Source organism: Oreochromis niloticus, linkage group LG22, assembly GCF_001858045.2.
Source record: "Oreochromis niloticus isolate F11D_XX linkage group LG22, O_niloticus_UMD_NMBU, whole genome shotgun sequence".
In the NCBI taxonomy this organism is placed as follows: Eukaryota; Metazoa; Chordata; class Actinopteri; order Cichliformes; family Cichlidae; genus Oreochromis; species Oreochromis niloticus.
In genome coordinates, this window is record NC_031985.2 from 29,726,127 (window position 1) to 29,748,145 (window position 22,019).

At 42.0% G+C, this 22,019-nt stretch overlaps 1 protein-coding gene across 1 annotated transcript; it reads left to right on the forward strand.

Annotated features, from left to right (window-relative positions):
* The first annotated feature begins 1,297 nt into the window (after positions 1-1,297).
* On the forward strand, positions 1,298-6,392 carry med10 (mediator complex subunit 10). The gene is made up of 4 exons (XM_003443774.2): positions 1,298-1,673; positions 1,760-1,843; positions 5,155-5,257; positions 5,671-6,392. Exons 1-4 carry the CDS (start codon positions 1,552-1,554, stop codon positions 5,764-5,766), a joined length of 405 nt encoding a protein of 134 aa, XP_003443822.1. The 5' UTR covers positions 1,298-1,551; the 3' UTR covers positions 5,767-6,392.
* Positions 6,393-22,019: the final 15,627 nt, after the last annotated feature.

Genomic DNA, 22,019 nt, shown 5'->3' on the forward strand with positions numbered 1-22,019 from the left:
CACCTCATCCCTAGCATCTTTTTATGGTCACACCACCCCTCTCCATGTCCTCCTTCCCTGCATCCATGAACCTCTGTGGTCTTCCTCTTTTCCTCTTGCCTGGCAGCTCTATATTTAACATCCTTTCTCCAGTATATCCACTATCCTTCCTCTGCACATGACCAAACCATGTCAGTCTCCCCCCCAAAATCTTAGCTTCTTTAATTCTACTATCCCCAGCTCAGCCTCCCATCTGTTTTGTTAGTTCTACTATTGGGATCACTGTGAGGAGTCAGAAGTATGAATTTTATAGGTGCATCATAAATGAAGACATTAAAAGACTGCTACTGGAAAATTGGCTCAAACCACAGAATTTCTGTGGCAATATTCTGTTTAAAGATGAGACAAAAGTTTGTTTTTGTTTATTTAGAACAAAATGCACAGCCCTTTGTTTGCACGGGAAAAAACCTCAAAACCTCATCACCACTGTGAAGCATGGTGGAGATAGCATTGTGGTTTGAACTGCTTTGCTACCTCAGGACAATGTGCAAGAAGTAATAGCCATTTTTTAAAATGCTTGTTATCGGGCTAACACAAAGACACAGATAACTATTCACATCTACAGCCAAGTTAGAATCACTAACAAGCATGTTTTTTGAAGCAAGCTGGAGTACCCAGGGGAACACATGCATTCACAGGGAGAGAAAACTCCACACAGAAAGGCCCCAGCTGACTCCAGGAACGGCTTGCTGTGAGGCAGCACTGCTAACTGCTGTGTCAGGATATTTTACAGTGGAATAGAGTGCAAAAAATTGAGTGTGAGTCCTTCTTATCATTGAGGAACTCTCCTATGCATTAACAGGAAATGTTTTAAGAGTTTGTTGTTCCTAAAGATGGTTCTCTGTTATTAAAGTTGTGAGCTAAATTGCTTTTTCCAGCCTGTGCTGTGAATACTAACTCATATTATATGTAGATCGATTTTATTATTATTATTTATTTATTTATTTAGTATTTTTGTATACTTGGGATTTTGATATGTTTGCCTGAATATAAAGTACTTTGGGTCAGCTATTGTTGTTTTAAAAAAGGTGCATCTTTTTTGTTACTTTCAGTACCAGAATGATATGACACAGCAAGAGGACACTGGATTATTTGAGAAAATCTACAGCAATTTCACTATAAACTGAAGTGGGCGGGTACAGTATGAACAGAGGACATTAAACAAAACAAATTACACAGCACTACATGCACCGAATAAATGAGTTTACCTAGTAGTGTATAAACTGTTTAAACTCCACTAGGACAATTCACCTGGTTTTCCTCGACAAAGAAGCTAGTAGCGCGACACTTTGACGCTTTGAGCGTCATCAAACGACAGTCTGTCATTGGTTGTTACCCAGGTAACGGAGCAATAGCCGCAGCGATTGGCTGAAATACAGCCGTAAAGCACTTCAACATTGAGGCTGTTGTAGAGTTGTAGCTAACAGTAAACAGAGATTTTCTAATAAAGACAATAATTTAAGCGGAGGCATTTTATGTGACGTTTTGGTGGTTTGGTAACGATTAATTACAATGGCGGAAAAGTTCGATAACCTCGAAGAACACCTGGAGAAGTTTATCGAGAATATTCGACAGCTGGGAATCATCGTGAGCGACTTTCAGCCTAGCAGCCAGGCAGGACTCAACCAAAAACTGTGAGACGTTTCACTTTGCTGCTTCCACTGCTAAGATTTCGCAAATAAGTCCCGTGTTAACGTGTCCAGTCGTTTTTTCTCTGCAGAAATTTCATGATATCTGGGCTCCAGGACATCGAGAAGTGCCGTCAGCAGCTTCATGAGATCAACGTACCCCTGGAGGTCTTTGAGTGAGTACAATATATGCTTATACTATTGTGTATGTCACCTTCTGTTACGTAAATATCTGTATTTTCGATATATTTATGCTACTTCCGGTGCAGCGCATACTCGGTGCCGACCGCTGAGTTTTCATATCGCCGTTTTTGTAACTGGGCCAAACCCCATTTAAAAAGTCCTTGATTTTTAAAATGTGATCACTTGGTTGTGTATTGGTTTGCCTCACATGCTTCATATGAGTAATTCGTTATTGGTGAGAGCCTCTTTCACATTCGGCATGCACATACTGCTTTAGGATCACTTATATGCAGTGTTGGGTAAGTTACTTTAAATTAGTAACTTAGTTACATTACTAGTTACTTCTCTAAAAAAGTAACTCAGTTACTTCAAGTTACTCGTTACTTTCAAAGTAACTAGTTACTAGGGAAAGTAACTTTGGTTTTACTCAGAATTCTCTTGTTAATGTGGTGCTTCCGTAACTGGATACCCAGCCAGACTGCCAGTCTTCTAGCTTGCTTACTTGCCACAAGTGCACTGTGCCACCTACCAACAGAAAGAAAAAAATAATGTGCACATTTCCACGAGAGAAATCCCACGCCTGGACCGTCTTTGACCGCCGCCATGATTCTAGCCTGCTTTTTACATCCAACACAAAAACTGCAGTCATGGTGCTTTTGATTGTACTCAGAACTTGGAAATTCTGCCTTCTGAATAGGAAGATGTAGGTAACACCAGACTGCAGATGAGCTGCATACAGAGCTGGACTGGGACAAAAAAATCGTCCCGGGCATTTTGACTAGAGACCGGCCCACCATTATAGGAAAAATCATAAAGCCTTTGAATGAAAATAAACACTGTTGTGACAGTGATGTACACTGTTCTGATGGTATATATGTATCAATCTATCAGTTGTTTGTTGTAAGACTCAGATAATTATTTTTTTTAAAAGCGAGACATTTTAAATGAGAATAATAAAGAAAAGTATTTCTTTGTGCCCCCCTTTCCCTGTTAATGCCCTACCTGCCCCCCTGGCAACACTTTGCTAGATCCGCCCCTGCACAGTTACCAGCTGTCAGCTACGTAGAAAAGGATCCTGGTGTTATTTGTCTCTCAGAAACAGTTCATAACTTCCCTTCAACTCATTCATGTCACCTAAAAGGTAAACCTGTTTCTCCATCACCTGTTCAGCTCTGATGATTCAGTAAGGACATCTCCTGGTTTCATCTTCATGTTTCCCTCTCACCAGATAACCAAATCGATATCATGACCAGCAGCTTTACAGCTGTGGCTCCAGCAAACATCAGCTGATACTAGAAATTAATATTAAATAAATTCTAACAACAGCTGATCAAGCTTAAACGTGCTGCTGTTGTTTAACGCGACATCCGCTGGTTTCCTCTTTCTGGCGCAAAGTGAGCGATAAATAAACAAGAGAGAAAAGCCGATCAGCTGATCATTGATCAGTTTCGTGATTGAAGTAGAAACAGGAGAGGGAGGAGAGAGAATGAGAGAAGAAGAGGCAGCTGTGCAGCTTCAGCTTTGTGTCTTTTTCATTGTAGCTGAAGTCCGGGACAAACTGTGTTCCTTTTCACCTCAGTACGAAACGCGTAATATTTTCTCTGAATACCAGACGATTCTGTTTTTTACGGGACGGTTGGCAACTCTAATAATTAACCATATGAACAAAATAAAGTTCAACATCAGTAACATAGCACCCACCCAGCTGTATAGAAACTCCGTCATGCTAGCTAGCATACCGAAAATAAACTCCACCTAAACTTGGTTTATATCTGACTCCGATAGACTGCAGGTCATAACTTCTTACCTGAAGTTCAGTTCACCTGACACTCTCGGACCGGCGGCCGCTTCGGGTCTCTCCTCTTGCCTCCCTTTTCCTTCATCCACCTGCTGGCTTCCACCACTTGCTAATGTTATTGAATCTGTGGAAGCTCCGCGATAGCCACCACACGAAGTAACGAGTAACGAGCCTATCTAAATCCCAGTAACGAGTAACGCGTTCCTGGTTTTGGCATAATAACTAGTTACCGTGCTCGTTACCACAATAATAACGTAGTTACTGTAACGCGTTACTTAATAACGCGTTAGTCCCAACACTGCTTATATGGACAGAAGTATTGGGTCACACCTCTTAATCTCTGAATTCAGTTTTTTTTTCAGACACAGGTGTATAAAGACAAGCATCCAGCGGTGCAGTATGCCTTTACAAACATTTGTGAACAAACTTGTCATTCTCAAGAGATCAGTCAGTGCTAGTGTAATAGGTCAATATCGTTGCGACAAGTACGCTTGTGAAATGTCTTCCTGTTAGATATTCCTCTTTTTGCTGTAAGAGTTATTATTGCAAAGTGCATGTGTTTACAAAACACAGCAACTCACCACAAAGTGTCAGACCACCTAAAGTTACAGAGCGGGGTCACCGCGCACTGAGGTGTAAAAATCATCAACGTTCTCCTGATTCAATAACTGCAGAGTTCCTAACATCCTCTGGCATCATCATCAGGACTAAAGCTCTGCACTGGGAGCTTCATTGCAAAGGTCTGCATGGTCAAGCAGGTGCATGCAGGCCTTACATCAGCAAAGACAATAACAAACATCAGGTGAAGCAGTGTGAAGCAGTGGAAACATGCTCTGTGAAATGATAAATCATGCTTCTCTTTCTTGCAGTCGTATAGACAAGCCTGATTTTGGTGAATGCCGGACGAGCAATAACCAGCCTGATTGTTTCGTGCCAATTGTAAAGTGTAGTGGAAGAGGGATAAGACTGCGGTTGTTTTTCTTGGATCGGCCTGGGCCCCTTAGCTCAAGTGACAGAAAATCGAAGTGCTTCAGTTTACCAGCATATTGTGGACAACTCTCCATTTCCAGCTTTGTGAAATGTTTTGGGGAAGTCCCTTTTCTGTTCCAGCATGTCTGTGTCCCAGTGCACAAAGCCAGGTCCTCTCATCTAATATCAAAATCTGACACACTCCAAAATCCTGATGGAAGCCTTCCCAGAGGAATGGAAGCTGCCATAGTTGCAAAGGGGCACCAGCTCCATATTAATGCCTCTGGATTTAGAATGAGATGTCATAAAAGCTCCTGTAGGTGTAACGTGTAGGTGGGCCAGTACCTTGGTCCTTATAGTGTTTTAGTTCTATGCATTTGTTTTGATGCCGCTCTAATAAAGAGGAATTTTTCATTACTAAAGTAAATACATAAAAACAAAAAAATCTGATTGCTTCATTAAAAATGTATCACATTTATTTGGCAAGTTCCTGGAGTTTTATCGAAGAAGGCTGATATATTGTATTTGTATTTGCAGATATATTGACCAAGGTCGGAACCCTCAGCTGTACACCAAGGAGTGTCTGGAGAGAGCCTTGGCGAGGAACGAGCAGGTCAAAGGGAAGATAGACACTTTGACGGTAAGAGATAGTTCCAGGGGCAGTGAGATTCCTCGGCCAATGACTTTTCAAGAATAAGCAGAGCCATCAGCACGTTTCACTGATTAAACGCCCATAAGTGTGTTTAGAATGTTTTAAAGATAGAAGTCCCATTTCATTGTACAAACAACCCTGTACTTGTTACACTGCTGTCTGCTAAGGCGGCCTTGTTGATCGTGATAAAATAATTATCCTTGGACAAAGTGCTTAAAAGTTTTTTTTCCTGCTTCAGTAAAAACTCTGTCCCGGTTACTTGTTCACATAAAAAGACAGGAGACAGATTTATTTTGGACAGTACTTGTTGGGTCGTAACTCACTAGTTATTCTTTATACATAAAGTATTTATACATCAGCACTAAAGCGACTTCCACTGTCATATTTCTGTTTTATTACAGAAGTTCAAGAGCCTTTTGGTTTCCGAGCTCAGCAAAGTTTTTCCAGAGGAGATGGCCAAGTATAAGGCTATACACGGAGAAGATGCCCCCTCCTAGTGACTACTGTACCATGCCAACCCCCTCCTCCGACCTCCGACCTGTGACTGTTGAGATGAAAAGCCGGAGTGAAGTTTTACCATGCAGGATGTGGCTGCCCGCATGAATGCTAATTGTTACTTTATGTATGATGTGATGCTGTCGCCGATCCCGAAGGAGAGGGTGTAATTTTCGCTCGGCACCTTGATTCAGCCATTCCCCGTCCTTTCCTTACATTTAAACTTCACGTTACACCTCGAGTTACAAATCAAAGGCAAGGGGAAAAGAATCAGTTGCTGCAAAGGAACACATTTATTCTGAAGCCTAATATTTTTCCAGGAAAAATAAACACACTTCCAAACCTCCTGCCTGACTCTGCTTTAGGGAATTTATCCCATCAGATGTACATACAGTCTATTTATACTCCAACTCTCTATGTTTTACAATGCTTCCTAAACATTGTTCAACATCTCTTTGTACACACAGTTCATAATGATTTGTATTAAGCTCAGGTTTCTACTTGCCGCGATAACTGAATGCAAATGCAAGGTAATTCTGTGCCCGATCACTGAGGATGGTCAGAAATGAGTCTGCTCTGTATTTGTAACTTTGTATGATAAAATTTGTAAATAAATGATCCTTTTGGATTTGTTGTCTTTTGTCTGTTTTGTTAGTTTGAGACATTTAGGGTTATAATTTTACAGAAAATGTTGGAGCAAATTATGTTTTTATCTTTGAAAATAAAGGAATCTTTATTGATCAGTTTAAGAGTGTCATAAATACAATTTTTTTTAGTGAAATTTTCTCATTAATCTGTAATCAATCAGCTGTGTGGAATTTGGCTTAAAATCCTGGGACTGCAATAAAGTACTAAAACGTGAGCAATTGTGTCAGTAGGACACGTATGTGCACCTGATAAAGTATCAGTGACGTCTTTGGAGTCATATCAAGTATCACTTCCAGAGCATCTTGTGTAACTACACGGCCTGGATAGGTGTGTCCGACACACGTAGACACAGATGCTGTAGAAGCAGACAGGGGGTGCGTCATTTGGCAGGTCGCAGCCCGACACGCCTCCTCCTGCCGGGGCTTAATCACAGCGTCACGCCCTTGTGCCCCTGGAGGCCAGTACTCTGAGGCCGAAGGAGGGAAATGAGCTCTGTTATTGGTTTGTGATATATGCTGTGGGGTAATACTGCCAGCCCTCTTTCTTCACCAGCCATCCCTGCAGATTTCTCAACACGTGTCTCATTTACTGAGGACTCAACCTCCACTTTTTCAGGGCAGACAGTATTGTTAAGCTGAGAACCCGTTTCTGTTTGGTTTTTCAGCTCAAGATTTTTGTATTTACTGTAAGAACGATTATGCAAAATGCAATTTTCTCATTGCAAATAATCATTGTTAATTCAGTTCAATTCAATTCAGTTCAGTTTTATTTACATAGCACCAAAGCACAACAACAGTCGCCTCAAAGTGCTTCATACTTGTAAGATAAAGACTCTACAATAATGCATAGAAAAGCCAAACAAATAAGATGACTCTCTGTGATCAAACACTTGGCAACAGTAGGAAGGAAAAACTCCCTTTTAACAGGAAGAAACGTCTGGCAAGAACCAGGATCAGGGAGGGGCGGGGCCATCTGCTGTGACTGATTGGAAGTGAGGAGAGGGAGACAGAACAGCTGCTGGCACAAGCTACGTGCACTATACCTGACAGCAGTATTGATTTACTGGTGTAGTAGTGTGAAATTACTTCGTAAATATCAAAATCTGAGCACACATTTTTGCTGAGGATATTGTAAAAATAGTAACATATGACGAGAATACAAAAGAAAGCATTAGTCACTTTATGCCTCATTCAGCCAGTATTAACACAACAGTAGACTGATGATAACACAGTAAACTGTGTTTCTAATCAAATCAATTTATAACTGAGAAATGAATGTGTCTAAGGTTAGTTAGAAACTATTATTACAGGTCTTTTATTGTTATACGTTTTACATTTAATTACATTTTTAAAAATGTGACTAAGGGCTTAATTCCCATGTAATTAAATGGAATTTCAAGGCATTTTATTTGCAATTAAAATATAATTATATTTGCCTACACATGCTTTTTAAAAATTTTTTTTTTTTTGACCTTTGTCATCTTTATTTGATAGATACAGTGGAGCGAAGACAGGAAAGCAGGGGGGAGACATGCGGTAAAGGGCCACGGGTCGGACTCGAACCCGGGCCGGCTGCTCTCAGCCACATCACTAATATTAGTTTTAATTTTAAGTAATACGTAAGTAATTTTACATGCATAAGTAGCAAGTATTGCATAAGGTAAGATATTTAACAGGAAAGGAGACACAAATTCTTGATTTCTTCTATTTTTGCAGAAAAAAACAAACAATATTTCCCCATTTTACCTGGTAAGCATGCTGTATTATAGCGTCTCGCATATTTACATCATTATTTAACATCCATCCCATCCATTCACTTCCGCTTATCCTTTTCAGGGTCGCAGGGGGCGCTGGAGCCTATCCCAGCGAGAGGGCGAGAGGCAGGGTACACCCTGGACAGGTCGCCTGTCTGTCGCAGGGCTAACATACAGACAGGAGACAACCACTCGCACTCACATTCACACCTATGGGCAATTTAGTGTTTCCAATTAACCTATCCCCACTAAGTGCATGTCTTTGGACTGTGAACACGCGAACACGCAAACTCCACACAGAAAGACCCCGGCATGATGGTGAAATTGAACTCTGGACCTTCTTGCTGTGAGGCAACAGTGCTAACCATTGTGCCGTCCATTATGGAACAGTCGTTACTTTAATGGTATTCGTTACTACTTCATAGATTTCAAATAAAATCAGTGAAATTTGATTTAATTATAAGGGAATTACACCCTACGTCAGGGGCCGTATTATAAAGTGTTACTGACGTTTCATCTAAAAGCAGATCCATTGAGTTTATCCAAACAGGCCCAGATTCAAAACACAGTCCACTTGAACACCATCAATGAGCGAGCAGCCAAAGACCAAAACAGCTGAAACGTGTCTCTCCACTTCACAGTTCACACTGTCTCCTTCCCAATAATGAATATTTCTCACCACATGATCACAGCTTGTTCTCATATTATGAGATATGCTGAGAGCAGGTCCTAGGACCCAGCCTGTCCTAACGAGGCAACACGTTCTCATCCCGGGATGTCACATAATGCAGTTTTGTCAGATGGTCCCGGCGGGGTCACTTCTGTTTGCTTTCACTTTTTTCCCTGACCTGCTGCTTTGTTTCATTTTCACTTGCTTTTCGGTTCGGCTTTCATTCTCTCCTGAGGTTTTAGCACCAATAACTACTTGATTAGGAAAAGGCTGCGTAAGCAATCATTTTTGGTGAAATTTGAGTCACACACTCCTGTCACTAACACCGTGACCCTGCATGTCATGCACTGCCGCCTCATAACAGACCTTATTCATAAACTGCATTTCTTTAAGATAAGACAAAAATGCAATTTGGCCCAAGCCTGGCTTATCCCCCAGGCTTTGTCTTGGTAAGTATTCATAAAGGTAATCGGAGCACTAATTATATAGTGTTTACTGATGAATTCTATTTATGCTCAAAGTCACCAGAGCAGACAGAAAAGCCATAACTCTATCTGTCAAGTGCTTGCAACAACCTCAGGTACCTGTCGTTAATGATGTTCAAACTGTGTCACTTTTTACTCAAAGCACGCTGATCATCACTGAACAGCCTTCAGCTGCCTGTGTTCCTCCGCTCTTTGTTTCAGGCTTCTTCTTTTTGTTTAACCCATTCGCCCCGCTCTCTGTGTGCACAGATGACGAACATCCTCACTGCAGTGGCTGCGGTCAAGGGCACCTTTTCAATCCAATAACGAGGCAGTTTGGAGAAACGAGAAACTAAATTAAATGGGTTTTTTCTAAATCCAGTTTGTGTTTGTGTCTGTGCACCTTGACATCTCTTTCACAGGGTGACACTGTGTGAGCGGATGCGTGTCGTGATGCTTGACTAACCAGAGAAGGGGAAAAGCAGAGGCAGAGACTATTGTACTGTAAATATGTCTGTGTGAAATACTGATGTGTGTTGGATGACTCACTGGAATTGACTTTTTCTCCTTTTTCTTGCATCAAGGTCTTCTGCAAATTGCCTTCCCTCTTTTTCAGCGGACATTAGTTTTTGTTTTTTGATGGCTTTACTTTCTGAATTAGCAGAGGAGCAGCTGTGTGTCTTAAGAATATGAGAGGGGTTTATTGAAATGATTCATGTGGAGGTGGATCCTCTTCCCCCGTTACCATGTGTCATCTCACAGCCTGCAAAGGTACTTTAACACTGAGGACATTGCTCATGTAGCACTCTGGGTGGAGTAAATAGTGTAACTGCCAGAGCCTGTGATATTTTATTTTGTCTCCTGGAAGAGCCTTCAGCCCTCCAATTTCATGGTGTAAATACACTCAACAAACTGCCTTCGAAAAGCTGAGGGGTCAGTGCCCCGTGCCCCGTGTCCTGCAGGTGTCACATTGTTAGGGTGTTTGGCATATCACATTCTCTGTGGCCTTTGCAGTCTGTAAATAGTTAATTTGGTTCCTTGAAAACCTGAATGTTGGTCAAAGTTAGGTGTTAAATAATGATGCAGAGTCAGTGATCATCACAAGAAAAATAACCTCAAAAGTCAGCAACAATTTCTTAAAGTCTGCAGCTGTGGTCGGAGGCATATACTCATCATGGGCGTGAATATCATAGTAATTTAGAGCCTTTAATAATCTCTTTGAAGAGTTCTTTTTCCACAGTGGAGTGATAGTACAGCATACATCTTTAATGACTTTAAAAAAGAAGAATTTGGTGCACAAGATTTAATTTATTTAAGATTTTCTATAATCCACACAGGGTCAAACTATATATACAGGCTCAGCTATATACATACACTCAGTTAAATCTTTTAATAAGTGGTGCTGAGAGCTCAATATCTTTTAACTTGACAAGGTCAAGGCTATCATAGGTCAAGGGGATCATAATAGACTATGGCTGGTAGTTTCTCTCTGTAAGCATGAAAAACTTGGATTTGTTTGACAGCACTAATTGGATTAACAAATACTCAGAACAGCAGGTAAGTCCAAGGAACTCGGTGAAGATATAAGAAGGAGAACTGTAGATTTACAAAAGTTGGAACATTCTCATTTCTAAACAACTGCAGATGTATACATTTTAGCCTGTATGTATACTGTGTAAATGAGAGAAAATCTCAAATAAATTCAAACTGACCCAATTCATGTTTTTTAAAGCCATTAAAGGCCATTAAAGGTGGATGTTGTACAGTCATCTCCACTAACTCAGGTCACCGATCCGGAGCTCTTCACTGTGTTAGTGGTGTTAGTAGCCTTTGAACAACAGTCCATCCAAAATATTCACACTACAGTTTTATTCACTGAAAGTATTATTAGTATTTAGTATGAAACAGTGACACATACTTCTTGATCTATTATACTTCTAGCAGTTATGTTTGTTTAGCTAAGACATCTTAGGCTCTTCAAGTCTGTTTTAATTAAATGTTATTTGGGGAAAGTTCAAAGGTGATTTGGGTGGTTAGGATAAGTAAAGTGCACAGTTGTTACATTTAGTCTGTGGAAACAGTTCCTTAGGATGAGAGCTCTGGTCAAATTACATGGATGGGGACAGACCAAGATACAAAGAAGTTCACTATTAGCTTACTGTTGCAGTTAACCAACTGCTGCACAGATAAAACACATACAGAGTTAAGGTACCACATGGTATTGTCTTGTCTTTGCAGATGTACTATATGTTACTGTTACAAGGGGCAGTGTCAAAAATACATGGAACAATCAGTAATGTGGGAGGAAGGAAAGTAAAAACCACCGCAGTACTGCAGCCAGGCTGAGCCTTTTTTAGCCTTAACCAGATGACTGCCTCTCCTCGAGCCTGGTTCTGCTGGAGGTTTTTTCCTGTTAAAAGGGAGTTTTTCCTTCCCACTATCACCACACCAAGTCTTTGCTCATAGGGGGTTGTGGGACTGCTGGGTGTTAGGGTTAAAAATAAAACGCCTTGAGGTGACTGTTGTTTTGTAATGGCCCCACATAAATAAAAATGGTGAACATGGTGAACTTATGGTCATCTTGCTTAAGTCAACTTTTCAACCAATCACTATTCAACTCTTATAAAGTGTCATCAACACAGGAAATGTGCTTTTGGGCTTTTAAATCCAGCTTTATTGTGGAATACCAGATTGTTTAACCTAAGCAAATTGTTTGGGTGACATCACATTTTTGAGTATCCGAATCATAAATAGACAAAAACAAAGTGATGTAAAGTCATGGTAAAAAGGATTTTGTCTTATCAGGAAACAAACACTCATCTGAACTTCAGCAGATCTTTACATTACATAAATAGAATTTTAAATGAACTACAGAACATGACACCATTGTCATTATTTATTTAACAAAAATCAATCCAAAAGAAATTAAGAGGAGCCATGTATTGCTCATCAAATCTATTTGGTTAACTGATTATCACCAAGTGTGAGGAACTCTAAAAACCTGCTAAAAACTGAGGCTTTGTTTGCAGGTCTGGAGCATTCAGGTGTCCGTTAACATATTTAAGTCAAGGAGGAAAGACATCACAGCGGTGGAGGGGTGATGACTTGGTGACCTTGCAGTCATTGAGGAAAGTACTTTAGAGTCAAATATTGACAATGATCCCAAACAGCCAATCAGAATGGCTGAAAAAGAAAAGAATCAAGTGACCATGTGTAAGTGGAAATTTTAGAGATTTTGAAATCCATTTTCTGTATCTTCATCCTAATTCGAATATCTTTTCCGTCTTCTTCTATAGAACATTTAGCATCTATTGTGCAGCCCTTTCTCTTTGTACCTGTTGACTGTTGAGGCCTGCAGAGGTTTGGTTGTGCTGTATCATTTCTGTAATGTATCACATTTCTCTCTTTTTTTTGTTAATCTGACTAAAATGCTTTGTGTGTTCAGGACTGGGAAGGCAGTTGAAATGTAAAATCCTCCTGTGCCCTTGGGTTGGTGCAGAAAACACAAAGGCGGAGGCTGCTGCCTTTGATGCTATTAGCATAATGTCTTTCTGATGCTAATGCTAAGTGCCTCTGACTGACCGCCGAAGCTTACACGCCCCACGGCCACGATGGGCTTACATGGCTGTTGATCGCCCTCTCCCTCGCTCTTCTCGCTGCTATTGTGATCACTGCCTGTCTTGCCTCAGCTTAGAGACAGTCATTCACCTCTCACCGAGGGTCAGGAGGCGGATCCCCTCCTCCTTCTGTCGCCCTGGTCACCATGGAAACACCCCTCCCATTTGCCATCACCCACCCCGTGCCCCTCTTCTCCCCGGACAAAGGCCTTTGCGAAGCGTGCGCCAGCGCTGTATGCTAAATGTTAAAAATGTGCACTTGTGCTGGGGGTAATAAGTCTTTTGTCATCGTGGCTGATTCATGCCAAAGTCCTCCAGAGCTCAGATATGAACTGCAAAACACAGCGGGACAGCCACGCTTCTTCATACCGCTTTATGAACATCTCTTAACTCCACGCACACCCACGCAGACACACAAATACACACACACACATACCGAGTGTGAGTCAAGTCGAGGAGGTGAGCGAGGCCTCATTGTGTTTTAGATTGTAATGAGACGCAGCAAACAAAGGCTGCAGAGGAACACGACTACTGAGAATCTACAGAGATACCGCTATTGCTCATAGTGGTATGAGCACTGGCAGCCCCACTCAGGGGGTGCCAGTGTCTGCTTGAATGTGCGCATGTGTGTGTGTGCATGTGTTCAATTATGGGGCTATAAAGGCACCAAATGAAATCCATAAAGTTACCCAGTGGTGTGTGCTGCATGACACTGTCACTCATTGAATTATTATGCTATTAAAGATGGAACTGAATAGATGGAAAACGTTACATTTTTCATTTATTTTGTGTCCCAATTGCTTCTATGTGTACATTAAGCTTTTTTCTTTTTTCTAAAATTGTGGCCAGGTTGATTTGTTAGCAAGCAGGAAGAGTAGGAGTGAAGAAGAAGAAAAAGGGAGTAAGAGAGAAGAGACACATGCAGGGGGGAGGAGAGAATTCAGAATTTCCCTCTGGTTTAATTATCTGAGCTCACCCCCCCCCCCCCGAAACACACATGCACACACTCTTTCTCCCCTGCTGTTAAATGTTAGAGGTGAAAATACGAGCAGCGTGTGTGTAAAATACATGTGTATGAGAGCCACTTTCCATTTCTGTGTGTGTCAGTGGCACGCACAACAATGCGCCGGGCATGGCAGCAGTGCAGAGCAGGGAATAAGTGTCATCCCACTGTAATGTTTAAATGTTGCTCATTACACTCTGAAAAGAGCAAATCAATCAGTTTCATCACCTGCTGTCAGCGTGTGATTACTCAACTCAGTGAGCATCATATTCATAGTTCAGATTTACAATCCACTTGTGTGAGAACCCCTCCCCACCCCGGTGCACCGTTTATCGTATGAGTGGAGCGTCTAAAACTGTTCTCTCTGTTCAAACACGGCATGGGAAGACTTTCTGTGGAGATTCTCACATTTTTTACCGTCGCGATGATGGCCATTGCCAGAGGCTGTTTTAGCCTCAGGCTGTGAATTTTCAGGATGTTGAGGAAAAGCTCTGAAGGTTCTGTTTATCATAAACTGTGTGTTTTGCAAGGGGGTGGCTGCATTAAATTGATAGAGCTTACCTTTTCTCACAGCAGACATTTTGGCTCTTGAAGCAGCACAGCTGTAGGTAAAGACATCAGCGAGGGCACAGTCCAATTAAATGTTCCAGTTAGCCGGAGCACAGCATGCCAGGATCTTTGAAACGGCTAACCCAAATGCACCTGTACTCCTTCTGTGACATTACAGTTTTTACATTTTTGCTGTGAAAAGGCTTCAGAGATGATTTCTGATTGATGACCAGTTGTGCAGGTCTGGAAAGTCTCGATCTTTCTTTTGAAATTTTGAGAAAATAACTCGATATTTTGAGCTAGCTCTTCCATACAGGAAGCTCTGTGAAGGAACGTCATTTCCTTGTTATGCAGAGACAGAAGGTGGAAAGCATCAGCTGTCCAACAGTTATATGATTCAATACCTTTTATGCAGTTATCGTTAACTAGAAGATAAAAGTTCAATAAGGAGGGACTGTTAGGATGGATGGATGGGTTAATTGATAAACAGAATTCAGCCAAGTTATTTGGTGATTGGACTTTGATGGCCCATCACGGCTGAATGGATTCCGCTCTGATTAATGTGAAAGAGGTGGAGATGGGCTGCTTGAGGGAGTCTGCAAAGGAGAATGACAGACGAGCAGTGAAAGTACTGTGGAGTGAAGGCTGATTGGCTTGAAGATTGGTGGGCAGAAAGATAATTGGATTAGCTTGGACTAAAGCAGTGACGTTAGCAACAAACTTGACAGTGTGGGAAAGTGGAAGTGAAGAAAATCACAGACTACCCATTAAACACCTGGATATCAGACAGAATTAGCTTCAAGATGATGTCTTCTACCATACTGCTATGATAGAAGACATTCAAAGCTGGAGAACCTGGTGCCAATTTGACCACGTTTGCTAAACCTGCAGAACACATTGATGCTGTTGCAACCCGATTTTCAGTGCACATGCGTCTTCAACATCTGCTTCTGGGTTACAAGGAAATAATGTTTCTCGGAGCTTCCTGATTGGCAGAGTTAACTCTAATATTTATCTATAGTTCATTTAGTAAATTCAGGTACCATGTAAAGAAAAATAGACGATAAAGTGGGGTATGATTTAGTGTTGGGCTTCCTTGTGACTGACATTATAGCGACATTTAGACTATATGGGCAAAAGTACTGGGCCATCGACACATCACACAGGAGCTATTTGGCCATGGAAACCATACCATGAAGCTCCCAGCCGCACTACGTGCCTCAACACATGGTGACTGGGCTCTGTAGTTTTACCCGGTCCGTCGCTGTGTGGCTGAGTTGCTGTGGTTCCTACATGCTTCCACTTTATTGACTGATTTATTATGAACTACCTTGTTGTAATAGTGGTATCCTATTACAGCACCTTTATTGATGCTATGTATGTAATAATGGTTATATTCACCTGTAGCTATAGAGTTGTGGTGGGGTGTGGTTTGTGGCTCATCTGCAGGGGAGGGGTGGAGCAGTGTGTTCAATGGACAGTGCCAGGGGAGGCTGGTGGGCACAGCTGTTATCCATCACACTAACTACGCCTTGCCTGTTTCAGCAGCCCAGAGTGCTGTGTATGATGCAGTGAGCAACATAAGGCAGCTGAAAAGCTGTGCACGGTCTACAAAAAGCAGAACAGTACAAATAAACATTTCTGCAACGCTATGTGCGCCAGGTCCTGTGTGCTACAACAATCTCAGCTAACCACAAAAATTTTATTTGATCCATTTTAATCTAAACAAAAACTACTAGGCAAGGGTTAAAGTGCCCTAGAACAATCTGGAATTATGTTCCAGCACCTTCAGTTAATGAGCAATTTAGTCTGATGTGCAGGTTTAATACATGCTGTCCAATAAGTTAATTTTTCATCTGCTTCCAGCTGATGGCACAGAGATGCTTGCTCAGTAATAAGAAAATAATGACATCCCACAGCCTGCTCACATCTTCAACACATCGTTTTTCCTTCTGTTATGGATCACTAGCACTGCTGTTGTTTTCTTGTGCTGTGCGTGCATTTGGGTTTTGACTTGCTCCTGAGTTCACAGGCCCTGACGATACATGGAGGACACGCCCACGCCTGTCCTCTCTTTTGCTACCCAGCCTTTGGGCTTGATCTGGGGATCCTAAAACTGTGGCTCTTGCAACCCTAGCTTGTGTGACATTCATTTCGCTGTCGCTCTGGTTAGGTTTAGACCCTCCAGTATTACATATTACTAATTTACTTACAACATCCTTCTTCTCACTTACAAATCCCAAATCCCTCCCATCTGTCTGACTTCTTTGACCCACACATCCAGTCTCAGACTCTACAGTCCTCAGCCATGGGTCTGCTTTTTGTCCCTCCCAGCATACAACCATCATACAACCACTCCAAGTTGTACCACCATAACTTTGTACAGTCTGGGGACCTTTAACACCCCCTGCTCTAGAAGCTGGCTTACAGCTTTTCCTGCTGATAAGGACCATTCATACATATGCAGCAAAGTAATTCTGTAAAAGATAAACAATAACAATTAAAACAGAGAAAAGTTCCCATTTTTTTCCATTCTCTACTGTAGAAAAGGACATTTTATGTGAATTACAGTGAGTCACCAGAACTTTGTATTTATGTGGGCTGGAAGATTTGTTTTATTTACTACAGCAGCATTTCTTTATCATGTAGTTAAACTGAGATGCACTGTAGAAATTGCATTTCTTTTTCTGATTTTAAATGGGATTAAATATGTAGTTAAACACCTTTACACTCCCAGTAAGGGACAGTTTTGCTGGTCCAGCCCACTTAAGATCAGAGTGGGCTGTAGTGAACGTGGCCCATGCTGTATAGTGAGTTCAACACTCCTGGTCTATAGGGAGACCATTTTCATTCAGCTGTCTCATAGTACAGCTGCTGATGGACACCATCAGCCATAAACAATCGATAATACATTATATTGCTTGGAAAATCATAAATAATACAAACATAAGCTACAAATATGCCATTGCTGGAGTTGCTAGTGTCTTTGTTATGAGTGCGTGGCTGCTTTCAGCACTCCACGAAATCAAAGATATACCAGTAAATGTGCGGCCAGCAGGGCAGGAAACAGCAATCACGGTTTTTTGTGAGCAGTGAAGATGAAGCATTTTAGAAAATCAGGATGAAACGCAGCTTTATTATAACAGTATGTGACACAGAAACAATATATTGTGTGGAAAATATTTTTAAGATGGCTGTGCGAGATTAACAGGAAGCGTCCCAAATGGTCGAGTGAAATGTTAATTTGTTTCTTGAATAATTTCTCCTGTAGTCAGCTGCTACACATAACCTCTGCTGTCCTCAGGGTGTGTCTTTCATCCCTATGGACACACACACACACACACACACACACACACACACACACACACACACACACACACATATGCCAGGCGCCATAAAACTCGCAGCCACGCCCCGCCTTTGTTTTAGCATTTGGCTTCGACTCCGGTCTTCTGATGTGACCCCCGCTGAGGTCATCACATAAATGAATACCAAGCAGGGTGACCCCTTCTTCTGTACGCTAACGTACTCCACAAAAACACGCACACACACACACACACACACACACACAGTCTTACCAAATGCAAGGTGACCTGGGCACATGCACATCAGACAAACTTTCACCCACGCGCAGCTGACTGCGAGCCAGCCAATCCTATACATCCAGAGAGGTGAAGAGAAAGGAAGAAAAAGACAGGAAGAGATAAATAAACAAAAATCCAGAAGAAAGTGCACTGAGACCAGGATTAGTATTCAGTGTATTTAACCTTTAGCTCTTTATAAGATTGTAATGAGCCAAGATAAGTTCAGCTGAAACCAAAGTCTAGATCGAAACCAAAAAGTGATGTTGTCATTCTACACTACAGTACAATCATCGGGGGAGGGGGTGGGTGGGTGAGGTATGTGTGCGTGTGTGCGTTACAGCAGGACTCAGGTGTCAGTGTGTGTGTAGAAAGGGAGGTGGTTTGGGGACAAACTGAGGTTGCCACTAGCATAATAAGGGCAGCAGTATGTAAGTGTGTGTGTTTTAATATGACCGGTCACTGTGTAATGAGCCAAATAGTCTATATTGTTTTCGTCTTGTGCCGAAGTCTCCGCGGCAGCAGATGTTGTGTTAAACAGCAACACAGCAACAACAAAAGCTCATTAATCATTGTCTGTGAGGGGTGTGTGTTCTTGCTCGGCAAGATTGTTTTGCATTTATGCATTTTTTTTCTGCATAACTCCTCAGTGCCTGCGTGTGTATATATGTTCATATTTGCAAGCACAGCCACTTGTCGCTAGTTTGATCCCGTCCTGGGCTAAAGAATGTAAGTGTGAAGCAGCGTGTGAATTTGGAGCTCTTGTGTGTCTCTTGGGACAGGGTAGGATCCTCACGGTGGTCTAATTCAAAGCCTAGCTGGGGGTCTATTACAGTATGTGACACTGGTATCATAAAGCAGCAGTGGCAGCTATCACTACCCACTGATTCTGCTCACACACTATACACACACATCGCCTGGTTTCATAACAACACACTCACACATTGTTTTCAAAGCTGGTTGAAGGCCCTTTCTCTGGATTCTACAATTATGTGAGCTATTTGATAAAGTCAGAGTGTTTGGTGCCCACACATTACACGCCAGCTCACAGATGAGTCAAACCCACACTGCCTGGACCCACCTACTACCTCCACTTGACTTAATCCATAGCAGTGAATGGAGATAGGAATCATAATCGTCCCCCATCCTTCCTCTTTATCTCCCACTCTTATTCTCTGCCTCTTCGTTTTACTTTTTTTCCTCTTCACACAGTGATTGAATGACACACTTCTAGCTTCATCTGCGTTGTATTAACCACATAGAATATATATATAGGATGAACATCGTGACATCACAGACTGGTTAGCGGAGTCCTGCTGTGAAGCCTCAAGCTGTTTTGAAATGAGACATACAAGAGGTGGAACTGACTGAGAAACTGAGGGACACTAACAAGTAAGTTTCATGATCCCAGGCTTAAAATATTAGCTGCCTTATCAGCTTTGTTTAAATAGTAATTTACAAAACAAACATGTTTTTTTTCCACTAAAGCCTTGAATCTAGTAACCAAAACCATAAGGTCACTGGGAAAGTTATGACTGGATCAAGTGACCCAAATAATGGTTTCCCACAGACTTATTTAAAACAGGAGATTTTGTTTGTCGGTGTTTAACTCGACATCGGGATTCACTTTTCAGATGCTTCACCCTCTACACGGTATGATTAACCACACCAAAACACTTCATAAAACTAATCGATCTAGCACTCCAATGCAGCTCTGTTTTCATTATGAACCTCTCCTCAGTCCCATTGCTTGGCTCTAGTAGGTAAGGGTTAAATGATTAAGAGTATCTGTGTGTCTGGTCTCTGTTAGTTACGTTTTATTTTGGCAGTAGCTGCCTCCTGTGTCTTCAGTCTGGTTCTCCTTTCCACTGATGTCTGATTTCCTGATTCTGTTCACCTGTGTCTTCTTCCTCAGCTGTTTCCACTTCCCCTGATGCCCCCTCCCCCACCTGTGTTTGTGTAAATATAGCTCCAGTATTCCCTCTGTTCTTGGTGCGACGTGTGGTATTACCCATGTGTTTCCTGGCAGTTGGATTCAGTTTGTTTCCTCGTCGCTGGATTCTGTATTCTGAACTTCTTAATAACAAAAAAATCACCTTAATGCTGCCTGCAGTGTCGGCTTTTCACTTAAATGTAACCATATTACATAGTGGGACCTCTTAGGTTCTCCCTCCAGTTGATTTCTGACACTCTCGGCAGTACGTTTTTTCTTTAAAAATCTTGTTCCTTGCAAATGCAATCAAAGCATTAATTCCTATTTGAGCACTAAGTTGTTTTTAGTAGCTGTGTAGAGTGCAGATCAGTGCAGAAATAGAATGTTTTTTGGGAGGACAACACCAAGAAGAGCTTAGTCTGGAATCAAACCAAGACATTCAGAAATGCAGCAGCTTAGGGAGGTAACACTGCTGCTGTCACCATGTCACATAATAGTATCACCGGAGATGCCCAACAGACCCAGGTGCCAACAAACACCTAAATCCTGCTGCGTGTTACCTTCACGGCGGATGCACATTGCCCTCCACACCTGCTGTTATCCAACCCCCCAGGGTACACTCTTACACTGTGGCTGAAGCCCGAGTGAACCTGCGCCCAGAGTAAAACACACAGTCTCCAATCAGCCCCGAGACACTGCTTTCAGTCAGCGTATCAGCTAAGCCTGTCGAATTTAGACCAGTTAACTTGTGTTCGTGGGGCAAGCAGCTTATTGGCTTGTCCTGACTGGCAGACCATCATTGGCGACACTGGCGGGGAGTTACATAACACCACATCACAGTGCTGGATGTAGCCTTTCTCTCAGCCTCACAGCTGGGAGACCAGTGTTTTTGGAGCTGACGCATTTAGAGACATAATTCGTATGTTATGGCAGTGTTGAGTGTGTGGACGAGTTAATCTGGAATTAAGATTTGTGATGTCCTCAAGGAACCTTTGTGAGCTCCGAGGTGAAATACAGCCAAACTCAGCTGGACCTGAGAAAAGGCGCTGAAGAAAGGGTCATCGAATATTTAAGATTATTTCATGTTAGTTGCACTATTTTCACATTTTAAGCCCAAATCCAAACACTCTGCAGAGAATGCATTCACTCGGTTTCATAAATAAGTTACACACACATGCAGGGCTGCAGATTGGAAATGGTTAAATGGGTATAAATTATTCCTGCTTCCTGAATGTATGGCAGTGGCTTTGAGAGCGTTTCCGCGCTGCCTGGAGAAAGTGATGACTGTGAATTAGCAAAGCAGCAGAGAGAAGCAGCAACACCTGTTCACGGTCATGATTCATGCCCGAAACAATCCTTTCAGACAAGGATGAAAGTAGGCCTCGATGCTGCCTCACATGGCTGCTGCACACTAGTCACCACAGTGCATTAAAATGAGAGATTATGCTTGTGTGTGTCTGTGTGTGTGCACGTCGCTGCAGCTCTGACTGCCAGGTCTACCTGTGTGACAAAATTACACGGTGAGGAAATTTATAATTGCCTCGTTGCTCGGGCTTCAGTCTCTTGAGTCTCACAGTAGAACGAGATAGGTGGGCGTGGGGACAGAGAGGAGGGGGTTACATTCAAGTGCACGGTCGTGAGTTGGCCAAATTTACAGCCGACTGCTGACTTTCCTCCAGCGTCACTCTTTGTCTCCAGAGGAGGCACGAGCAGATAACGGTGAGCAATGAGGTGGTGTAAGGTAGGTCCGTGTGGGTGAAGCAGATTTTAAAGAAAAAACCGCACCAAAAACATGCTCATTAAATTTTACTCCAAGGGAGAAAAGAAAATTCACCTGCTTTTGAAGCATAAAAGTAAGTTGATTGATAGTTAGCCTCCAGAACTGGTATGTCATACTCATTTTACAGTGTTGGCCACATACTACTTTGATCTTAAGGGGGCCTGACCGGTGAAACTACATTATATATGTGTAAAATTACAAAAAAAGTTCTGGTTTAATTACAGACTGCCCTATAAATACAACATATGACGTTTTTT

Excerpts from the sequence above, each read along its gene's own strand:
- med10 (XM_003443774.2), top strand. The coding sequence starts at position 1,552 with ATGGCGGAAAAGTTCGATAACCTCGAAGAACACCTGGAGAAGTTTATC. Across the intron at positions 1,674-1,759 it reads GCAGGACTCAACCAAAAACT|AAATTTCATGATATCTGGGC; the intron begins GTGAGACGTTTC and ends TTTTCTCTGCAG. Across the intron at positions 5,258-5,670 it reads GGAAGATAGACACTTTGACG|AAGTTCAAGAGCCTTTTGGT; the intron begins GTAAGAGATAGT and ends GTTTTATTACAG.